Genomic DNA, 23,865 nt, shown 5'->3' on the forward strand with positions numbered 1-23,865 from the left:
TATCCAACTATTCCGTACATTTTTTTTTTTTATGCATAGAAGCATTAATGTTCTCAATGATATTGAGGGTTTGTTTTTAGTATGTTAAAGGCTTAAAATTTTATTTAAAACATTTTTTTAAAAACTGCAGCTGTATGTTGATGTCTCATCTTGAAGAACCAAAAGTAACAGAAGATGAAGAACCACCCACAGAACAGGATAAGAGGAAAAAAATGGTAAGTTACAAAAGAAGTTTCTAAAAATTTGAGAGAACCGTATGTCATCATATTCTGTAGTCTTAAAAATATCTGTTGGTCCATTCATCTATCTGTCCATCCATCTCTTGTGTACAGAATTAAGGTAAGCTGAGTTTTGAAATTTGGAGTTTATTCCTGAAACAGATTAATTTTATTCCTTGTACAAGAAGTTAAATTTAATTCTTGATATGAAATAGTTGTTTCTTGCCTTAGGAAGGAGGAGGGTTTGGTCATTTACTTATAAAAAGCATGTGACCCTCAAGTCTTATTTAACTTGTAATCTAATTTTCTGCTTTGTGGAGATTTACTGAAGTTGCCTCATTCCAACTTAATTCCCAGATCTTTGCAATGATTTTTTTCAGAGGACATCACAGGATTTTATAAAAATGCCTTTAAATTAACTGCTAAATTGTTTTGAAAACCATTACTTCTTGCTACAGAAATATGATAAGAAAACAAAGAACAAAAAATAGGAAACATCTGAACTATCTTTCTTTTAAAATTATTTATAATCTTGAATTTTTAAATACATATTTTGACACATGAATTTAAAACTGATACATAAATACCCCCACCCCTCCATGTTTACCGCTGGAATCTCCTCTGGTCTCTTGGCCTCTTCAGTTATTAACCTCATTATGCCTTCTTTACCAATTTGCAAATGAGAAAAACAGTGTACACCTCACAAGAATAAGTTAATATGTAAAATGTCATGGGATAGTGCTGAGTGCCTAGTAATTATGTGTTAGCTATCATTGTTATTGTAGTCTGCTCATGATATTTACTCTTTGAATAATTCCGCCTTATACCTCAAGGGCTTCATCCTCAGCATGTAGCTAAACTACACTGCTCTGACTGCCTTTTTTTAAACTGTGCTTAAGTTTGATCCATTTTACTTTGCTTTTATGCTAGAAATTATCTTCCTAGGAGAGTTAGTGTAGAGGAAAGGACAATATCCAAGAATTCATAAGACTGGAATTCTAGTCCTGTTTGTTAATTGTGACCTTGAGCAAATGACCTTGTTTCTTGAGAGCTACTTCCTCAACTGAGAAATGAAGGGAGAATTAAGAGATTCCTAGGGCCCGTGAGCTGAAAAATGATTTTGTGGAGATGGGGTGGGGCTCTTAATATCATTCCTTTCCTTTCCCAATATGTAGTATTCTAGTGAAGTATTCAATTGTGAGTATACCTCTGGAGTTACTTCTCCTGTGAAGTGAGACTGCTAATTGGTATCCTAAATATAGGAAAATTGTATTTTCCTCACTTGGAGTGATGGTAGCCTTTTGTCATAACCTAAACAGTTTGTCTTTCTGCCTCTCTCACCTCCTCTTTTTTAAAGCACTAACTCTTATCATTGTTGTTACAGAAGAATAACATTATTCTTCATAAGATTCTGAACTTGTAAATAAATATAGATATTCTGCTTCTAATTAGTCATCATCTTGTTTGCCCACTTTATTAATATCAGTTAGTCTGGTAGCTCTATCCTTAGCAAATTAATCTACCCAAATGTGTTTTTCATTACATATAGTAGTAATATCCTACAATAATAATTTTAATTCTAATTTTATTTTGAAGGTAAGTGAAATATTATCCTAAGAACAGCATAAGAATGTAGTTTTAGAAATAACACTTAAAGTTTCTGATTCAGTTTTCTGATCTGAAGTTTTATTTGAGAGCTGATTATTTTTATCATTATTGTTCTAATTATAAATAGTAATGATTTATAGAACCATTATTTTCTTAAGTGGCTGATTTTATTTGAAATCAGTCATCACACTAGCTATTTGATGTAGATTTTTGTTGTCATGTCTACTAAGATTTCCAGTGCCTTAGATTTAAGTCTTAGTTTTATGGTGATAATACCATAGCATTTATGATTATGCTGGGATTATGTATTTTAGTCTTGAATAAATACAATTATTAATTCAGGGCTAATTTTTCAATAACAACCAATTTGTTTCACTATATCTTCAGGGTTATAAGTTACATACTTTCAGTAATTATATCATCATTTTTGTACTGTGATATCTTTAACATTAGAAATTTTTTGAGAACTATCTAGATGTTTCTTTGTTGTAATATCAAAGGAAGTGTTTGCTTGTGGGTGATTATAAATTAATTTTTAAAAGAAGAACATAGCATAGAGAATTTTTTCATTTTAAAATGAAACTGTTTATTTACTAGGAAGGAAATTGTGGCTGATTGGTTCCGATGTAACATGATTGACAGTCTGATTTCCTCATGGTTAGTGTTGTCTTAAAGTGGCCCATGAATGTGGGCCTGCATTTCAGGAGCTGCTTCAGTAGAGAAGGGCAGTGGGGATTGTGTGATTCATGCTGAGGAAGAAAAATTAATTTAAACTACCCGAGAAAAGATACATGTGGTAGAATTGATGGAAAAATCATTAACAGTTTTTATAATTGTGTTCTCTATGTTAAGAAGCTAGAGGAAGGACTGAGTATGTTAAGTAGACACTTGTAAGGTATTTTAAAATGCCTCAAATCAGACTTCTTGGGATTAAAAACTACAATATCCCCACATAATACAAACTTTAGACATGAGATGTTAACTTCCTATAATATCTGGTAAGATTGATGTAGATTAGCTATTCCAGAAGAAAAGATTAGTGAACTTGAAGACAAAACATAGAAGCTATACAGAATAAAAGGGAAAAAAAAAAAAAAAGACTGGGAGAAAAAAAAAGATGTAGAACAGCTTCAAGCAGCTTAATATACATAAATGAAGTCCGCACAAGAGACAAGAGAGCAAAATAAATATTTGAAGAAATAATGATAATTTTTTTCCCAAATTTAATGAAAATTATGAACTCACAGATCCAAGAATCTTAGAGAACTCCAAGCACAGGAAACAAGAAGACTACACCAAGTCATCCCATAATTACATTTCCACTTAAATCCAGTGTTAAAAAGAAAATCTTTAGAGTAGTCAGGAGGGAAAAAACTCTTGTAGAAGGGAAGAGAGATAAAAAAGACAGCAAACTTTTCATTAGAAACAGTGCAGGCAAACATCTTCACAATTCTGAAAGAAAAATGCCATTTGTTTTATTTTATTTATTTATTTTTTTTTTAATATTCTTTATTGGTTATGCTATTACAGTAGTCCGAATTTCTTTTCCCTTTGTTCCCTTCCACCCAGTGATCCCCCTCCCTCCAGTTGTCCTCCCCCGCCTTAGTCCATGCCCAGTGGTTGTGTATATAGTTGTTCTCAACATCTTCCTGTCTACTCCACTCCCTCCTACTATGCTGCTTCTTTTTTTAATATGCTTTTACAGTTGTCGCAATTTCTTTTCCTTTGTTCCCCTCCACCCAGTGATGCCCCTCCCTCCAGTTGTCCCCCACTTAGTCCATGCCCATTGGTTATGCATATAGTTCTTCTCAACATCTTCCTGTCTACTCCACTCCCATCTACTATGCTTCTTAATTCCTGTACCATCTCTCTCCCTTTCCTCCACCCCCTCCCATCTGACCTCCCTCCGAAATGTTCCCCATACCTATAATTCTTTTCCCACTCTCATTGCATAGTTAGTCTGCCTTTGTTTCAATTCCCTAGCTTCTGTTGTTGGTTGTTGTGATACAGCTTTCATTTTAATGTTCATAGTTTTGATCCTCCTTCCCTAAACAAGTCCCTTTAACATTTCATATAACAGTGGTTTGGATCTGATGAACTCCTTCAGTTTTACTTTGTCTTGGAAGCACTTTCTCTGCCCTTCTATTCTGAATGACAGCTTTTCTGGGTAGAGTAATCGTAGCTGTAGGTTTTTGCCTTTCATTACTTTGAATATTTCTTGCCAGTCCCTTCTTGCCTGTAGAGTTTCTTTTGAGAAATCAGCTGACAGTCTTATTGGGACCCCTTTGTACGTAATTCTCTTCTTCTCTCTTGCTGCTTTTAAGATTCTCTCTTTATCCTTAATTTTTGACATTTTGATTATAATGTGTCTTGGTGTGGTTCTCCCTGGGTCCACTTTTTTTGGAACTCTCTGTGCTTCCTGGACCTGTAAGTTTATTTCCTTGTCCAAGTTAAGGAAGTTCCGCTTCACTGTTTTTTCATATAATTTTTCCATTTCTAATTCTTCTTCTTCATCTTCTGGCAACCCTATGATTCGGATGTTGGTCTGCTTATAGCTGTCCCATAGGTTTCTGAGCCTCTCCTCATTTTCCTCACTTCTCATTTCCTCTTTCTGCACTGGTTGACTGTTTGTTCCTTCCCCGTGTTCTGATTTGTTGATTTGATACCTGTTTTTCTTGCCTTCACCACTAGTTTCGTATGTGTTTTCGTTCATTTCAGCAGCACTAGCCTTCATTCCTTCCCCATCTTGTTTAAGATCTGCTGTTAGGTCTGTAAACATTTTTATACCAATGCTCTGAACTGTGCCTCAGAAAGATTTCCTATCTGCTTCTTCATTAGATTAGATGTTTGCTGTCTGGTCAGTTGTGTCACCAGGATCTCTATCATGATCTGTGCCATCCTGACAGTTTTGTGTTTACCTTTGCTTCCTGGGTGGGGCTGTCACATCTCCTACACTATCAGGGGTGGGGCCCCGTGCACTCATCACAGCTGGGCGACCCATCTCACCACACTGTGGCGTTTTCTGCGGGGGTGGGGGTCCAAGATGGATTCCTGTCGTTCACTCTCCGCTGAGACCGGGAGCCTCCTTCTCTGTCCCACCCCTTCTGCGCCTCACAGGCCAAGGCAATGGGGGTCTGCCTTCCCCAGCGTTGGAATCGCAAGCTGACAGGTCTGGTGCAGCTGAGGGTGCTCCCCAGGCGCTTCTCGCATCACCTTATATACGGGTGTCTGTGTTTCCTGCCGTCGTCGCCACTGCTGCTGCCGCCAGTACTGCTTGACCTCTCCGTCCCGGCTTCACCCCTCCTACCCGTCTGGATGAGCACCACTTCTTTATAACTTCATATGTTGGATTTCCATATATTTTCTGGAACTTCTGGTTATTTCTGGTTTTGCAGTAGTTGTATTTCTTCTTAGTTGTGGAGGGAGACAGAGCATGTCAGTCTAGGCCTCCATCTTGGCCAGAAGTCTCCTGTGTGTGTTTGCCTCTGTGTCCTAGGTAGAGCTGTTGCTCTTGTTATGTTGTAAGGGGCGGAGCCTTAGGGATTCGTCAGTACAGGGCGACCTGTTTCACCACGTTGTGTTTCTTTATTTGGGGGAGGGGTCTGAGAAGCAACAATGCCTCTTGCCCAGCACTTGCCCCTTTTACAGACACCTCTCCCACTCTGTATGGGACTGGTGCCCCTCTAGCTGTTTCCCTGGCTGTCATTCCCAGAGTGGGTGGGTCTGTGGACATTCTAGGACCGTGGGAGCCCTTTAAACAAACTCAGCTGAAAGACTGGCAGTTTCTGCCTCCGCCCCAGCCTCCACTGGTTTGCACAGTGAGAAGCAACGAGGCTTGATTTTCCCAGGTGCTGAGACCGTGAGCTTCGCGGTCTGGTGAGGAGCTGGGAATGCTCCCCAGGTGTCCCTCCTAACTTTTTAAAATGTGTAACTGCTTTTTGTTGGCTTGCCGCTGCAGCCACTGCTGCTGCCACCACACCATGTCTTCTCCGCCCCGGCTCCGCCCCTTCTACCTGTCTGGATGAGTATTTCTTCTTTATATCTTTGTTTGCTGGAGTTCCATGTAGTTTGATTTTCTGGAACTTCTGGTTGTTTCTAGGTTTGAGGTAGTTGTATTCCTTCTTAGTTGTGGAGGGAGATGTAGCGTGTCTGTCTACGCCTCCATCTTGGCCAGAAGTTCACTTCCTGGTTCTTATACAGCCATCTTCTTGCTGTGTCCTCACATGGTGGAAGGGCCATTTGTTTTATTTTTGAATACTAAAATAATTTTTAGAATAAATTTTTATTGAAAATAAAAATTGCTTTATTTAATCCCTACTTAATTTATAAAGTGTTCAGATTTTATTTTGATAATAACAACAGTAGACATCTTTACTTTTGGTTTTTCTTTAGTCAAGGACAAGGTGAAGTATTTACAGGGTATTCACATAACCGATCCATAAAGCTTGGAGATGAATAATAGAAAAACCCAGCCTATTCAGAAGCTGGTTTGTTAACAAGAAAACCAGATAGGTCTAAATTGTTTATTATGAATATTTTATTGATATTCTAATAAAAGCATGTTAAAGGTAATTTGTTTTTGTTCCTTTGCCTCCTAGAAATCTTCACAAGTTAATTCTTAAATCTTAATTAGATAACAGTTTGAAAAGTAGTAATTATAAATTATTGCTTCTCATTTTACAAAGAAAGCAATTGTACTCCTAAAGTATGGTATATCCATATCACTTATTTGCTGTTACTTATGTTGGTTTTCCCTTACATATTTTCAGCCAAATCTGATTACCTTAAGGTCTGTTTCATTAAAAAATGTGCAAATCCTGACATACATTTGTCCCTTAAAAGCAGTTCTCTATTTACTCTTAGGTACCAAATCATCCTACCTGATAGAGTTACACAGCTGCTACTTTTGATCTCACATGAAGGCAATAGAGTAGCATCTTCCGAACAATGATTTTTCTTTTGTATTTGTTTCATATATATTTTTGAATGCTTACCATGTGCAAAGCATTGATTGTTGTAATTAGTGTTTCCTCTGTGAGCTCGAATATCTGCCCAAGAACCTGTCTGCTGGCCAGTTTCTTAAAATGGGAGGGTTGATTTTTTTTTATCTATACTTTGCTCAGAGTCTCCCTGATTCTCTTTAAGTTCTAAATGTTCACTGCTGTTAATATATATCCCTTATCTTCATTTTTAGGCGATGCTGAAATATACAAAAGGCTATCATAAGATACATAGCTTTACCTAAGGCTGACTATATAAAAAGTAGTAAATATTCAAGTTGCAGATTTAATATAACTTGTCTTACAAGTGAGACTCTAAAAAAATCCATGTTAAACCTTTCCAAAATCTTAGAAATACACAGTTGTAGTGAGTAATTTAGCTCTTACAACCTGCAGAGTTGCAGGGGACATTAAAACAATCCAAGAGGATAGGAAATAATGAAATGAAATAATCCGAGGTATAATAAAGACTCAAAAACTGATAACCAGGCAGCCTCCTGAGATAGCAGTTCTTTTTGTGATAGAACTAAAATGTTAATCAAAAAATATTTGTGATCCAGCGGTTATGACTTCACAGTAGGCTACATAATAGTAATCAAAAGACACTGGAAAGAAAATTCTTTTGAAAATGCCCTTGGAATTAAAACAATGACTTCTGAGTTTTTGTTTTAAGTTGAGATTTCAGATTAGTTGCCTACTGACATCCATATTGTTCTTAAGTATTACAAAGCAAGCAGCCTCCTTATTTCTTCATTATTTACTTGCATTGTTTCCAGAAACCTTAATCAGGAAGAGTTTAGTAACTTTACCACTGTTCACTGGCAAACTTTAACAATGTGGCATTGATTTGGTGTAAATAAAGTCTTCATGTCTATAGATGAAGAATATGGCTTAGTTTGGGAGAGCTTATTTTCAGTAACTTAGATAAGATTCCAGTAACCCTTAAACTATTCTTGCTCTTCCCTTCTGCTTATTTGTTTTTCTCAGTAAATGCTAATTTTGTTTTTATAAGGAGAGCCTATCTTTCGAGGGAGTGGGAATTAAGAAGCCTCTTCAAAGCATTTTCCTCCATAAGGAAGTTCCTGTTTTGAAGAGGTTTTGTTTTTTGTTTCATTTTTTTTAAATTATAAAAGAAACCTATACTTATTTTAAAACCACAAAATTATTTTATGATGTGAAATACCCTTTCTTGATGGTAGCCTTTACTAATATTATGATGGATATATTTCCAAGCCTTTTATTTACAAATATATTTTTGTGTAGTTCACAAATTAGAAATACTCTACATTCTACTATGCCACTTAATTCTTCTTAAATACAGTAAATACAATGAGCTTATGTCCAAGTGCATAAATTTAAATTGGCATAGTTTCTTTTAATAGTACATATGATTACATGCCATTGGATGGCGCTTTATCCCATTTATCTCTTGAGAGCATTTTTTAACAGGTAGTCCACAAACAACTGGGGGTTCCCAAAACCCTTTGAAGAGTATAGCTATTTCGTAATACTACTGAGTTTTTGTTGTTTTTTTTTTATTGTGTGAACATTTGCACTGCTGTGCAGAAGCAGTATTTGGTACTCAATGATGGGTATAACTGCTGGCATTTTAGCAACAATAAAGGCACTGGCAGCAAACTATACTTGGAGTTGTCATATTCTTCACTACCATACACTCCCAGTTTTTTGTTCTTTAAGGCCACTTTTACTTAGAATGTCCTTCCTTGATGAAGTAGTGCAGATTAATTTCATTATGTATGTGCTCTTAAGTACATATTTAAAAAATATTTTCTGTGTCAAGAGGAAATAGTCTGTGACAGTGCTTGTCTTGAGGAAAAGTACTTTTGTGATTGAGTTGTGAGCTGAATTAACTAACTGCCTTTTTCATGCAACACTATTTGAATGTGGAAGAATGGCTGACAGATAAACATGATCATTTTCGATTTCGGTATTTTGGCATGTATCTTCTCAAAAGCAGACGTGTTGCCCTGGCCAGTGGCTCATTTGGTTGGAGCACTGTCCATGCAGGTTTGATTTCCGGTCAGGGCACATACCTAGGTTATGGGTTTGATCCCTGGTCAGGGTGTATACAGGAGGCATCCAATTGATGTTTCTCTATCTCTCTCCCTTCCTCTTTCTCTCTAAAAATAAAAATAAATCAATCAATTAAATCAATTAAAAAATAAAAGAAAATCTGCTATGACTGTAACAACCACCAGTTCATTCATGACCACACTATAGATTAAATGGATTATCATCTGGGAATAAAAAGCTTTTAAAAAAACAATTAGAAAACATTTAATAAAATGGCAATAACTACATAACTATCAGTAATTTAAATGCAAATAGATTAAATGTTCCAATCAAAAGACAAAAGGATAAAGAAGAGGTCATACATATGTACATTGGAATATTACTTGGCTGTAAAAGACAATGAAATCTTAATCATTTGCAAACAACATAGATGACCTAGAGGGTATTATGCTCAGTGAAATAAGTCAGACATAGAAAGACAAATACCACTTGATTTCACTTTTTTGTGGAATCTAACAAACAAAATAAATAAACAAACAGAAACAGAATCATTGGTACAGAAAGCAAACTTATAGATGTCAAACGGGAAGGGGGTTGGCTGGCTGGGTGAAAAGGTGAAGGGATTAAAAATTTCAAGTTGGCGGTCACAGGATAGTCATGAGGGTGTAAAGTACAGCACAGGGAATACAGCCAGTAATATTGTAATAACTGTGTGGTGTCAGATGGGCACTAGATTTGTCGGGTGATCACTTCGTAAGTTACATTAATTTCTAACCACTGTGCTGTACACCTGAAACTAATATAATATTAAATATTGACTGTAACTGAAATTTTTTTAATGAAAAAAGGAAAAATATTTTTTAAAAAGCTACATTGAACTTTGGAAAGGTGGAGGATTTAGGCAATGAAAAGAAAGGCACCGGCATTGCCTGGTGCGCATGGATTCTACAGGATCTCAAAAATGCCTAATTGATGCTAAAAGAGAAAGGAAGCCTGAAGAGTTCCTAAAAATTGGTGGTGGTAAAATGGGGTTTTAAAAAATGCCATGTGTTTCTCTGTCTTGGATGTACATCAGAATCACCAAGGGAGCTTTTAAAAATCCTGGTGCCTGGAATCCGTTAAATCAGAATCTCTAGAAGTGGGACTTAGACATCAGCATTTTTTTAAGTTCCTCAGGTGATTCCCAGTGTGCTGCCACAGACACTGTTGGGGACTGGGTGGGTCAAAGCCTGGTAACCGCCCTGCAGGAGTGGTGGTGGGGCCACAGTGGACTCTGTGGTATTAGCTGAAGTAGACCAAGTTTTGTCTAAAAGTTTTCTGTCCTGCGGTGTGGTGCTTTTCCTGGTGCTTAGGGTAGAAAGCATGCTCGGAGAAGGTTTTCTGTGTGTGTGCTTGTTCCGTTTTCCAGGTTGCTGGCTGCATCAGCTCCAAATCTGAGATACGTGGGGCAAGAAGTTAGCCAGCCAGGGACTCAGCCCTTTTGTTATCCCTTGGCTCTGGGCTCCCTGATCCCTGGAGAGTCTTTTAAGTTTTTTATATAATGTCCAGGGTTTTTAGTTATACAGCTGACCCTTGAACATCACAGGTTTGAATTGTGTGAGTCCACTTATATGCAGATTTTTTTCAATAAGTATTTTGGAAAAAAATTTTGAGATTTGCGATAATTTGAATATTTTCAGGCAAAGCATATAGCCTAGGAATACTGAAAAGAATTAAGGAAAATGTATGCCAGGAATACATAAAATATGTGTAGATACTAGTTTATTTTATCATTTACTACTATAAAATACACAGAAATTCATAAATTTATTATAAAATTTAAAAATTTTCAAAACTTATGCACATTAACAGTTGTAAAACTGTACATGGCATTATTCACAGTTGAAAGAATTGTAAGCAAATGCAAAAATGCAGCATTAGCTCATAACTTCATAAAATTAACCATAGTACATACTGTACTACTGTCATAATTCTGTAGCCACCTCCTGTCACTGTGGCACTGAGCTCAAGTGTTGGTGAGTATCTGCTTAAAACTGCATAACGCTAATCTCTGCGAGCAGTTTGTCTCTCCAGTAAATTGCTTATCTCAGTAAAAAGTGACCTCTTGCAATTCTCACGTTTTTCATCATGTTTAGTTCAATAGTGTAAACCTTGAAAATACTGTGGGTCCCATGCCAAGTGCCACTAGTAGTGCTGGACTTGTTCCCAAAAAGCAGAGAAAAGTGATGACATCGCAAGAAAAAGTTGAATTGTTTGCTGTGTGCTGCAGATTGGGGTCTGCTGCTGTGGTTACTGCCATTTCAAGATAAAAGAAACCAGCCTAAGGACTGTTATAAAAAGAAAAGGGAATTTGTGATACCATCGCTACAGCTACTCCAGCAGGTGCAAAAACTACATTTTTTGTGAAGTGCCTTTTTACCTTGTATGAAAATGCAGCTTTTATGTGAGTGCAGGATTGCTATAAGAAAGGCATACCTAGAGACTCTAATGTGATTAAAGAAAAAGTGAACTCATGATATAACCACTTAAAGGGAAGGTGAGGATCGAAAGCTGGAGAATTTAAGGCCAGCAAAGGATGGCTTGATAATTTTAGAAAGAGGTTTGCTTTAAAAAATATCAAGGAAATAAGGAGAAGTAGCTTCTGCTGACCAAGAGGCAGCAGATGATTTCCTAGACATCATTAAGAAAATTTCTGAGGAGAAAGGATATCAGCCTGAAAAGGTTTTTAATGTAGATGAAAGTGCCCTGTTCTAGATAAAAGTGCTATTTGTTTAGTAGTAAAGAAGAGAATTGAGCTCTAGGATTTAAGGTAGGAAAGAATAGGCCAAATCTGTTTTGTCCAAAGGCAGTTGGGTTTATGATCAAGACTGTCTTATCTATAAAGCTGCTAACCCCTGAGACTTGAAAGGAAAATATGAACACCGGCTTCCAGTCTTTTGGTTATACAACAAGAAGGTCCAGACAACAAGAACCCTTTTTCTGGATTGGTTCCATCAATGCTTTGTCCCTAAAGTCAGGAAGTATCTTTCCAATAAGGGATTGCCTTTTCAAGTTCTTTTGATGTTGGACAATGCCCTGGCCACCCAAAACGTAATGAGTTCAGCACTGAAGGCACGTCAACGTGGTCTCCTTGCCCCAGCACAGTGTCTCTGATTCAGCTTCTAGATCGGGAGTCATAACGACCTTTAATAAGGCTCACCCCACTCACTCTATGGAAAGAATTGTCAATGCTATGGAACAGAACCCCAACAGAGAGAACATCGTGAAAATCTGGAAGCATTTCACCGTTAAAGATAACAGTGTTGTTATAGAAAAAGCTGTGAGAACCATCATACCCAAAACAATAAACTCCTACTGGAGAAGACTGTGTCCAGATGTTGCACATGACTTCATAGAATTTATGACAGAGCCAATAAAGGAAATCATGACAGAAATTATGGATATGGTAAAAGAAAGAAAGAAAAAAGTGGGAGTGAAGGGCTTCAAGGTGGGAATCTTGTAGAAATTCAAAAGGTCGTAGACACCACACCAGAGGAGTTAACAGAAGACAGCTTGATGGAGATGCGTGCTTTCAAACCAGTGCCAGATGAGGAGGAAGACGATGTAGGAGCAGTGCCAGGGAACAAGTTGACCGTGAACAATCTGGCAGAGGTGTCCTGGTTGTTCAGAACTGACTTCTTTAACAGTATGAGCCCTTCTGTGATAAGGGCACTGAAACTAAAGCGAATGGGTGGAAAAAGGATTGGTACTATTTAGAAACACAGAGAAATGAAACAGCAAAAAATCCGACAGAAATTACAGCAAAGCCACACTAAATGCACCTACCTCTCCTGCCTCCCCTTCTGCTTCCTTCACCCCTTCTGCCTGGGCCACCTCTGAGATAGCAAGACCGACCCCTCCTCCTTCCCTTCCCCCTCCACTCCCTTCCCTTGCCCTTCTTCTCCAACTCGAAGTGAAGACGAAGATCTTTACGATGATCCACTTCCACTTAATAAATAGTAAATTACCATCATACCATATAGTTAATAAACTTAACTGCTGTGTATGTGTATAACTGTCTTCATGTGATAATAGCTAATAAATTTATTAACTGTCTGGAACTGTATGAGATGTTTTTGTGTCATCATGGTTAAAGGATTCATCATATAGAACATCATGTGCAAGATCTGTATGGAAGTGGATAGCCTATCCTCACATAGGCACAAGGTGAGTGATATTTAATTTAAAATTGTTAACATGTTTGCTTTTTTTTTTACTATTTTATAACTTTACTTTTAAAGGATTTTGTTACTATATACTCTGCTTCTCTTGTAATTGGAGAAATTGAGTATCAGCTTGTCACAGGAGAGTACTTTTAAAACAAAACAAAACAATGTTTTCAGTTTACTGTATTATGAATGTGACTGTAATACTGTATGACATAAAAATTTTACAATGATTAAGGCATTAATATACAGGTTAGTTTACTATGAAGCAATAGTATTGATAACACAAGGTTACCGTAAGTCAGTCATATTGCTGCTGCTTCATTATCAATGCATGAATCGTTATTCCTGTAAATAATATGATTTTCTTTTTCGCATCTTCTCATTTTTGATGCTAGTGTTTGTAACGTATATAATATCTACAGTGTAGTATAGAAGACAGTATTGATGTAAGCTCCGACAGATGATGTAAACTTATGGTATTGATAAATACAGTACAATACTGTAAATGTATCTTCTATTCCTTATTATTAGTAACATTTTCTTTTCTCTAGCTTGCTTTATTGTAAGAATACAGTATATAGTACAAATAACATACAAAATATGTTAATCAACTGTTTATGTTATCAGTAAGACTTCTGGTCAACAGTAAGCTGGTATACTTAAGTTTTGGGGGAATAAAAAGCTATTTGCAGATTTCCATGCATAGGGAATGGAAGGGTAGGTGCCCTTAGCCCCTACATTGTTCCCAGGTCAACTGTACTTGGCTGAAAGAATTAGGAAAAGAATGTTACCCTATTATCATGAGTAGACAGACATCTACTTCACATCTACCTTCACAATACATTTTTTTCCAATAGATTCATCTTAATTATAATTTACTTATTGCATTAGAAAATAATTATTTTCTCAAGAATATACCACCCGGTAAACATGGTAGGCATTCTGTATTTTTTTACATTAAATCAGATAATTAAGTTTATTATATTAGGTTGGAATTATTTGTATAAAAGTAATAGTTTTGAAAATGCTGTTAGTGACTTAAGTGTCTCTTAATTCTAGTGACTATGGGCACTGTTACATTCATAGAAATGATACCTAGATTTTTAGTGGATATATACCAGTGATTTTTCTCTAGAGAATCTGTTTCATATATTGCTTCAGAAGATGGTCTTAATAGCTGTGATTAATGAATGTCTACCACAAGCCAAAATAGACTTTATTTTTGCTAACAGGTTTTTTTTTTTTTAACTTAAAAAAATGTATGTTTTTAAGCTCTTGTAAACTATTCAGTTGGAGATTCTGTAAGTCCTTTTTTTTTCTTTTCCCCTCCACAACTTTCCTTTCAATCTTCACATGACTGACCAATACACTTTTAAAAATATATACTAGTGTTTTGTTATGCTGTAGCTTGTGGGTTCAGTGTAGTGATACTTTTCCTATTTATTAATCTGTTGGAAATTAAAGTGTGACAATATGATAATAACTTTATATTTTTATAGCAAATTGAAACAGCATTAAAACCATACTCATAATAATCATTAAATTAGTTGGAGAGACTTTTTGGATATAAATTTCAAGCTCAGCTGCTTTTCACTTATAGTAGATAATTCATAATATTCATGATATTTCAATAAAGTCCACATCCTTTTTAGTAAGAGGTCTCTTTCTTAGTAATACTGAACATTACTACATGTTGCTTAAGAGAGTGAATATTTTTTAAATATTCATCTTCAATTTCTATACATTTTGTAGACTGATATCTTAGGCTTGTGAATGCAGGGTTTTGTATCTGCAGTTCTGTTTGGTGTTCTCTCTCCTGTGCATCTTCCAGGAAATGAGTATTGAAATACCATTGCCTTGCATTTGTTCTGTAACTCGAGAGTGGTCGGGTTAATTACAGATTCATGCCAACTGTTATATTTTCTCTGCCCCTCAGTTATATTTTCCATTTGTAGTCATTATTTTAAAATCTATTTACATTGCTCAAACAGTGCTGTGATTCAGCTATTTCATCTACCTAGAACAAAATTGAGTATCTGTAAGGAAAGAGAATTTCTGTGCAGCCATATCTGGCACAATAACTCGTGTACTTTACTTCAAACCTTGCAGATAATCAGCTTTATTGAGGATGAGCAATGTACAGCTTAAAGCAATGGTGTGTTACTTTTTAATTTTTAAATTACAAAGACCTTAGTGATAACACTAGTAGTTAACAACAATGCCACAAGCTGAAAACTTATACCTTCTAAAATTGGTACAAACCATAGTTATAATATTGTCTATGCCTTTTAACCTACTAATTCTGAGATAAAGAGCCTAAAGAAATATTCTGAAATGTAGAGCAAAGGCTGTATAAATAGGAACATGGAACAGTGTTAGTGATAGATTATTCAGCAAAAGCATAGTTGAAATATCAACTATACTGTAATTACTTCAACATGCCTATAACAAAAGCATTATGACACAGATTTAAAATTCTTAAAATGTATTAGATTAGGTTTTTGTGTATGGTAACATAAATGCAAAGAGCAGTACTAATTGTGTATTTATGTATATGTATGTCTGTGCATGACAAAGGCACAGGAAAAGTGACAGGCCAGAATGTTTTCTGTTGGTTGTTATCTTTAGGGAGTGGAATGGTGGGCTGTTTTTAATTTAATTGTATTTCTTTTGTTTTCCAAATATCCCAATGGGACCAGAGGAGTTTGAGGGTTTTTTGTTTTTTATTTATTTTATTCATTATTTGTATTTCTCTTTCTCTTTTTATACCAAAGCATAAACATGAATGTAAATAGCATAGCAATCCAAGGTAGGGTGGATGTCCCATGGGTGGGTCCTAAGGGCCTCCCTGCTGCAGCAGAGTACCTGGTTTTCCTAAAAGGAACCAGGACAGTTGGGTATAAATGCTCTTGGACATTCCTTCTGGGATACTTTCTATCAGGTTTTGGTTCTTTATGTGGATGAACCCTCAGCTTTTGAGAAATTGGGCTAATCCTTCAACTCATGCTCAGAGGCCCGAGGGAACTGAGGTTAGAATTGAATTTTCTTTGACAAACTTCCACAGTGAAGCTGTTTTAGAGTCTCTTGTAAGAAGGGAAGCAGAAGCAGTTGTGTTACTGTGGAAGAGATGACAAAGAATTTCAGTCACATGTAAGAGGGACTTGTTCTGCACTCTGATCCAATGCAGCTCCTCTCTGTCCCACAGCTGGCCCTGAAGGACCCAGTGCACACAGTGTCCTTGCAGCAGTTTATCTACGAGAAACTCAAGGCCCAGCAGGAGCTCCTGGGAGAGCAAGGCTTCCAGTCCCTCATGGAGACGGTGGACACAGAGATCGTCACCCAGCTGCAGGAGTTTCTGCAGGGCTTCTGACAGCACGTGACCCGCGGCTGCCTCCCTTCCCAGACGAGCCAAGGAACCAGCCTGCCATCTGTGCGGACGAGCCTGCTGAGACGGTGCAGAAACACTGTGTATGAAAATGGAGAAGCAAAGACGATGCATTTTTTTACTGTAAAATTCAGTGAATAAATGTAAATCCCACATAGCTAAAATCACAAACCTATTCCTCAAAAGAATTTAATTTTATATTTATGAGGAGCCTTGTGTTTACTAGAGATAGATTTAATGACAATAGCTGCTTAGTTTACTGTTAAGAGAAGAAACTGTTCGATTACCTTTAAATCATGTGCTCTTAACGTTTGAGAAGATGAAGGTTAATCTGAGATGTTTTTCTGCAACCAAACTTAGTTAAATTTGGCTGCCTTACCCTTTTTTTAAGCTAATAAAACTACTAGTTTGAAAAATGACAAAGCTGTTCAGATGCAATTAAATTTGTGTACCAGGCAAAACTATAAATAGTGATAAATATACACTGCAAACAAGTTGCTTTCATCTGACATAGAAAATGTGTTTTATCAGACAAATGCTTTTATTTTCATTCTAGTAATTTGATACGGAAATTAGTAAAGGAATCTTTATTCTCATTTTATGTGGCATAATTGCATTTAGTCTTTAAATGCACACTGTAAGGCCTGCAGAAGTGAACCTGTGGTGCTGCAGTACCAAGGGGGAGACCTCTGGTCAGGATTTGGTCCCAGTTCCTTCATCCCTCCCAAGGCCAAGAGCCCTGGGGACACCAAGAAGACCCGTGCTGCGGTGTGGCTGTTGGGTGCAGACCCATCTCAGGCTCCTCAGAGCCGGGCTGCACCTGGGCGGACCAGCAGCCCCCAGGGTGCTAGCACTGACGCGATGCGACAAGTCTTCCTTCCTTGTTCCTCCAGCACTCAGCACCGAAAGGGGGGAGAGGGACAAGTTAAAGCCTTACTCTGTTTTACTTGCCATTTATTGTAAGGAACCTTTAAATCGTTTTTAAGGAAATACTGAAAAGCTACGTTGGAAAATGTCTGATCTTTCTATGGAAAGTTGGGTACAGTGTACGGCTGTCCCTTTGTAAGCTGTGGAACCCAAAATGTATGGCAATATTGGATGTTTTCAGCAAGAGAAAGAAGATATGGTCCAAATTAAATTTTCCAAAGATACCTTACCTTTGGTTTGTCTGACTTTTTTCCCCCCACCAAAAAAAAGAAAAAAAAAAATGAGTTCATAAAAATTGCCCAATAAATTTTAAAGAGTTTTCTTTCTTATTCTGGTGTTGGCACTATCCTAGGAGGTGGCAAATCCTAGTTACCCTTTTAGTTCCTATTTTAATTTAAAGACTAAAGGCTTCTTTACTATGCTATTTCTTTATCTTTATAACTCAGTCTGCAAGATGGATCTAAGGAGATAATTTCTTTCTGTTGACTTAATTATTTTCATTTGAAACACTATTCCCATTAGTGTTATCAGAAATTCTCAAACATGCTCAGGTTTTTCAGTTATAGTGAAGTACTCATCTTAGCAGTTCCTGACAGATTTCATTGTAGTATTATAGCAAATATTACAGCTACTTTGAAAAAAAGTAAAAAACTTGTATCTGGAAAAGAGTTCATTTTTTTTTAATCAAAGGTTAAAATAAGTTTTGTAAATAGTTCAGAAAAAAATTAACATATCTTAAACTTTTAAGTGCTCGATTAAGACATAAATTGTAACTTGATTTACAGAATTCTGTTCGTTAATGCAGCCTTCTAACAAACATGTTAGGTTTTGGACAAACAACTCAGCCTGACTTCTGCATGAGCTATAGCTCCTGATACAAGGTACTGATCATTTCTGTTCCTTACACATTCTCCTTTTCTATTTATTTCACATTCCAGAGAGTTCTTTCAGCCTCTGACAAAGGCCCAGGTGGCTAACAATAACATTTTAAGGTTTTTATTTTAAGTTGTTTCTTCTCTCTCTCTCTCTCTCTCTCTTTCACACACACACACACACATTTGAGGAGCCACATCATTACATGTTAAAATATATTATAGTTTCCCTTGAAAAGTCTTCACCTTGGATCTTTATTTTACCTATTCCTTTATTCGACCAGGATATGCTGACTTTCTGTTTTGCGCTAGACTAAATTCTGGGGTTAGAACCAGGGTACTTACCACATGAAATTTCACAGTTCATTGGGAACACACACTCAGAGAAGAAGGTTGTTTACAAGAGAAGATGCTGGCACTATTTAATTTGATGTCCATTTAAAAACTGCTATCAAAAAGTGTAGTTTGGTGAAGTTATTGAAAAGTAAATGTCACTCTACTGAAACTGGGCAGCTCTCTGATTCCAAACTCAGAACTGTTTGAAATCACTCTGACATTACAAAATCATCAGTGAGATTTTGAAAATGTTAGAAACTCTAGCCTCACAACTAATTTGTAATTCCACGAATTAAAACATGAGGCTAATCAACTAAGGAAAATGGGCTTCTGTTCTACTTCTATGAACTTTATAAGTCCCAAGTGAGTAGCAGTTTAAAAGTTGTTGCAGAGAGCTGATGAAAGGAAGATAAGATATGCATGTCGTGAAAGACAAAACTATTTTTCCCCCCAACCTTAGAAAACAAATTTAAATCCACAGGAGCATTGAAAGAATAGTATAATGAACAACCAGAATATTTGTCATTTGGATTCACCAAATTCTTTTACATTGCCACATTTATCCCTTTGTACATATATACACACACGCATATATATTATATGCACTTAATTTTGTTGAATCATTTGAAAGAAAGTTACAGACCCTTCACCCCCTGATACTTCAGCCATACCTCTGAGAAGGGCATTTCAGTACATATCCACTAATGACTATATCCCTAAGAAAAAATTATTAATATCTAATAAGTAGTTCAAATTTCAATTTTTTCAAATGCCCCAAAGATGCCTTTTATGTGATGCTTGTCAGTTTTACTATCCAGAATTCATTGATCATTTATACATTGGATTTGGCTGTATAGTTTTGAAATCTCAAATAGTCCTTTTCATTGCCTTTTCTAAAGAATTCAAGACAACTGTCTTATAGAATGCCCATTATTGTTCAATGTTCTAATTGTTTTCTCATGATTGGATTTAGGTTAGTATTTTCTGGCAATAAGACTGTTAGTAATGTTTACTTGCCATGACATCACATCAGGAGGCAGTAATGTCAGGTTGTCTCTCTGCTGACAGGCTACAATGGTTAAGGTGAAGCATCATAATAAATACAAGTTTTCAAAGAGAACCTTACAGTCCTAAGATTTCCAGTGTTTTTTTTTTTTTTTCCTTAGTGCTCTTAACCACTATTAGTTTGTCTTTCATTTAGAAAAAGTTCTGCAGTTTTATTTTAACCTAGAAAAGTCATGTGTCTGAGTGATAGAAAAGATATATTGAACCTGGCACAGTTAAATCAATCTTGTCTCTTAAACTCCTTTATCATTAGGACTCAACTCTTGACCAAGAGTCATCGACTTCTCTCCCCCTCCTCCCTCCTTTTCTCTCCCCTCTCCCCACATCGCCTTGTGTTTTTAAGAGGTATGTAGATCTTTGTGAATACCTGTCATACCTGAACTCATCGCTAGAAGAAACAGAGGCCAGTATTGCCTTGTTCATTTCATTTACCAAAGGACCCTTTTTGGATTTGTAAACTGCTGGCAAAGAAGCAAATATGCAGGAATATTTTTTTAAGTTTACAAATGCTTTATCCTATTTGGGCTGAGATTAAAAGGCAGAAACAGGCCTGACTTTCAGGTGTTTTCTTTTAGTGTGATTTTGGATGAAAAGCAGCACTATCAACTGGCATAATGAGGAGAGAAAAGAAAATAATCATTTCCTTCAATGTGAAACTTTGATGTTCGTATGTGACATCTGGAACAGCAGTTCTTCCCTTCCAAAACTGCATCCTGTCCCAAAATGCATACAAATTATACAGAACCTGATGTCCCATGAAGTGGTCCAAACTGATCCATCCGCTATAGAGCTTGAACTTCCCACAGTCCCAGGCTGTTGTCTGAAGTTGAGCTTTAGAGTCCTTGGGGTGAATACCCTAATCCCTGGGAAAGAACTATTATGTGTTGGTTTGAATTTTGTTTTTACTTCTGGGTAGTTGTGTAACAGAACCCCTGGACTGCTCCGATTGAAACAGAACCCACGGGCTGTTTAGTTAGGGGTCCGATTGCCCGCTGCCAGAATTATAACTCTGAATACCAGAGTTTGGTGAAAAGGAAAAGAAATGTTTATTTACACAAAGTCCTGCCTCCCCCTCCCAGACCTGGCCAGTCTTAGGAAAGTCAGAAACACCGTTTCCCTACTTCCTAGGCACAGTTCAGCTTTACCAGTAGCTGCCAATCACTCAGTTCTGATTGGGGAGGTCCTTTCTGTGCTGTGGTGCCCTCCAGCTCTCAATGCAGGACCGCCTGGATTCTCAGCCTCCTTGTAAACTGCCTTCTTCCTACAAACCGCATGGATCTCCTCTCCTCAAAACCGCATGGCGAGAGCCTCTTCTTAAAGCCGCCTGGAGGCCCCTGCTTCAAGCCAGATGGAGGGAGCCCACAAGAGCCAGAGAGTGAGGGCGTGAGGGCCAGAGAGAGCCTGAGAGAGAGAGCCTCCTAGAGCCAGAGCCAGCCCAAAATGTCCGCAGCTCCTTCTCTCTTCCTCCCTGCCTCCTCTTTCCCCCTGCGTCCTCTCACGCAGTGGGTGTTGCAAACAGTTCTGACCATTCACAGAACCCTATGTAGGCTCTGTCTGCTGCTTCCGCTACCAGCCCACAGTCCAAGATCCCTCCCATCTTCCTGAGTCTTGGAAGTAAAGCGGATCTTTGCAACAATGTATCCAGCCACTAGCTCCAGGCATGCAAGGGCATCCTGAAAGCTGCTTCCTGCTGCCTATCTCCCAGCTGCAAACTCTGGGGTTTGTTTTTGGACTCCCCTGTTTCTGTAACAGTTGAATTCCTGGCCCGAGGGACTCCTTATTTGTCTGAAGCACTTGGATAAAATTCGAGTCATTGACTACATTTTTTCTTGAATTCTTTCTTACTCTTAACAAGTGGAGAGTACCCTATTAGCCAAAGATCTTGAACAAGCAAGATTTGCTCCTTGTTCCAGCTAATGCTTGCATCTAACTAGTCTGGGCCTGTTGGAATTTATTTAGCCAAGTGTGCCTTGGAGAACTAATTCAGGAAGGAATGTATTGATGTCTGGTCATCCAGCTGTTTTTTCCTTCAGAGTGAAACATTGATTTTCATGCCACTTTTATTTCCCGATAGGGCAAAAATAGAATCCAAGTAACTGCTAGAACAGGTATGAGTCCAGTGAGGCTTAAAGCATTTATATCTGTCTGCCCCTAGGCAGATGGTTTTAAAGTTGGAAATTGGCCTTATGAGAAGAATTCTGCGTGTTGGGGATTTTATTGCAAAGGGTTAGAGCGGCAAAGTCTGGAGATTAAGCTGAGTATTTCTCAATAGCTTTACCTCAAGCAAGATCCGTATCTCACTTCAGAAGGGGCAGGTCATTTCCACAATGCTGTCTAGGCTAACCCCAAAGTGTTTCTTGTTTCATGAACACTGCTGCTTAAGCAGTAATGCAGAAGAGCAAAACTTTTTGATAGACAAGGAGGTTGTAGCTCATAAATGTGTACACTGAGCACAGAAGTGTATTGACAGTGAGCCAGGGAAGGAAAGTCAATTGACAGATCTGGAGGTAATCACAAACTAATTATGAACTCTATTTAGGCAAGGAAGGCAGCTCGGTTTATGTCTTTATTGGATTGAAAGTCACATTCTTGTGCTGTCTCTGGCAGTGAAATCAATACTGTGAAACGGCCTTTTCTTTTCAGCCTTGAGTGTGCTTTACTACAGCACAATGCATTGAGAAATGCTGAACCAGATAAGCAAATCCAATAGTTTATTATACTTACTAGATAAACTCCGCTAAAGGCAGCTCAGTATGGGAATATGGAAACCCAAACATACTGAAGGAATAGATTAGAGAATTGGTTATTTTAAAAATCCTTATGCTTTTCTAAAGGCTCTTGTAGATATAACTTGTAGATTTTCTTGAAGAAGGTAGGCTTTTAATTTAATTTATTTTATATTTTTTAGTCATATAATTTCAGAGCAGGAAGGGAATCAGAGAAGTGATCTAACCTAACCATACCATTTTACAGATACAGAAACAGACCTAGAAAGGTGAGGCCTTCAGCCTTGGGTCCCTGGTGCCTCCTCCAATGTACTTTCAATTATATTTATTTTTTTTAAAATATTAATGGTTTCCTAGGTTTACAATATACATTTTAAGCTAATCTAAGTCCACCTTCAAAATAACACTTTTTCATGTGTATTGAAGGTATCTTATAACAGTATTCCTCATTCCTCCCTCTCATCCCTACAGTGTTACACTCAGTTCACTTATCTACGTGCCATTATCTTCTACTACACTGTTGCTGTTACTTTAAACAGTTTTTAGATCAACTAAGGCTTTTAAAAAGTCAAATTTGATTTTACCTTTACTTATTTCTTCTCCCAACACTCATCCTTTTTTTATGCAGATCCAAATTTCTGACCTATATAATGTTCCTTTTAGTATTTCTTTGCAGGACAGATCTGGCAATGAATTCCCTCAGTTTTTGCTTGTCTGGAAAAATTTTTATCCTTCACTTTTGAAGGATACTTTTGAGGGATAAAGAATTCTACCTGGGTGATTTTTTTTCTTTCAATGCCATGAATCCTTCACTTCACTCTCTTCTTGCTTGAATGACTTCTGAAGAGAAGCCCACTACTATTTTTATCCTTGTATAGGGAAAATGATTTTCCCTTTCTCCTCTGGCTTATTTCAAGATATTCCTCGTGTTTGGTTTTCTGCAGGTTGAATATATATATACCTAGGTGTTATGTTTTTGTTTTATTTCTGTTATGGTGTTTTTGACTTATAGCGTCTACTTTTGATTCTTTCTGAGAATACCTACCCATCTGTTCTTACCTATTGTTTTCTCTTTCCATTACAGCCCTTGACATATTAATGATAGTTATTTTAAATTCCCTGTCTGAAAATTCTAATGTCTCTATCATACGTGAGTCTTGGTCTATTTGCTTGAGATTATTTCTGATTTCTTGTTTGATCACAGATCCTGACCTACATGTTTTGCTTGCCTTGTAATTTTTTTTTTTTTTGCTAAACGCTGGATGTACTCTATTGGCTAATAGGAACTGAGATAAATAGTCTTCTAGTGTGAGCATTTATGTTGATCTGGTTAAGAGTTAGGCTGTGCTTAATTGTTGCTGTAGCTGAGATTGGTGCCAGAGGTTTCAGATTCCTCCGGGTTCCTAGTTTTTGTTTCCTCTCTTTACATTGGCCTTTCTTAAGTACTTCTCAGAGAGCCTGTGTCTTGTAGCTCTTCCAGGAGCAA

The 23,865-nt window shown here is 37.2% G+C and overlaps 1 protein-coding gene across 1 annotated transcript in view; it reads left to right on the forward strand.

Annotated features, from left to right (window-relative positions):
• The window catches only part of IPO11 (importin 11), a 199,437-nt gene extending 181,833 nt beyond the window's left edge, over positions 1 to 17,604 (forward strand). Inside the window, exons 30-31 of the mRNA XM_090276309.1 lie at positions 131 to 215; positions 16,274 to 17,604. Of these exons, the coding sequence (XP_090132435.1) occupies positions 131 to 215; positions 16,274 to 16,438 (250 nt within the window). The 3' untranslated portion in view covers positions 16,439 to 17,604. The remainder of the gene's footprint in view (positions 1 to 130; positions 216 to 16,273) is intronic.
• The last annotated feature ends 6,261 nt before the right edge of the window (positions 17,605 to 23,865 follow it).

The sequence above is a fragment of the Furipterus horrens genome, unplaced genomic scaffold, assembly GCF_987537825.1.
Source record: "Furipterus horrens unplaced genomic scaffold, mFurHor1.1.pri manual_scaffold_5, whole genome shotgun sequence".
In the NCBI taxonomy this organism is placed as follows: Eukaryota; Metazoa; Chordata; class Mammalia; order Chiroptera; family Furipteridae; genus Furipterus; species Furipterus horrens.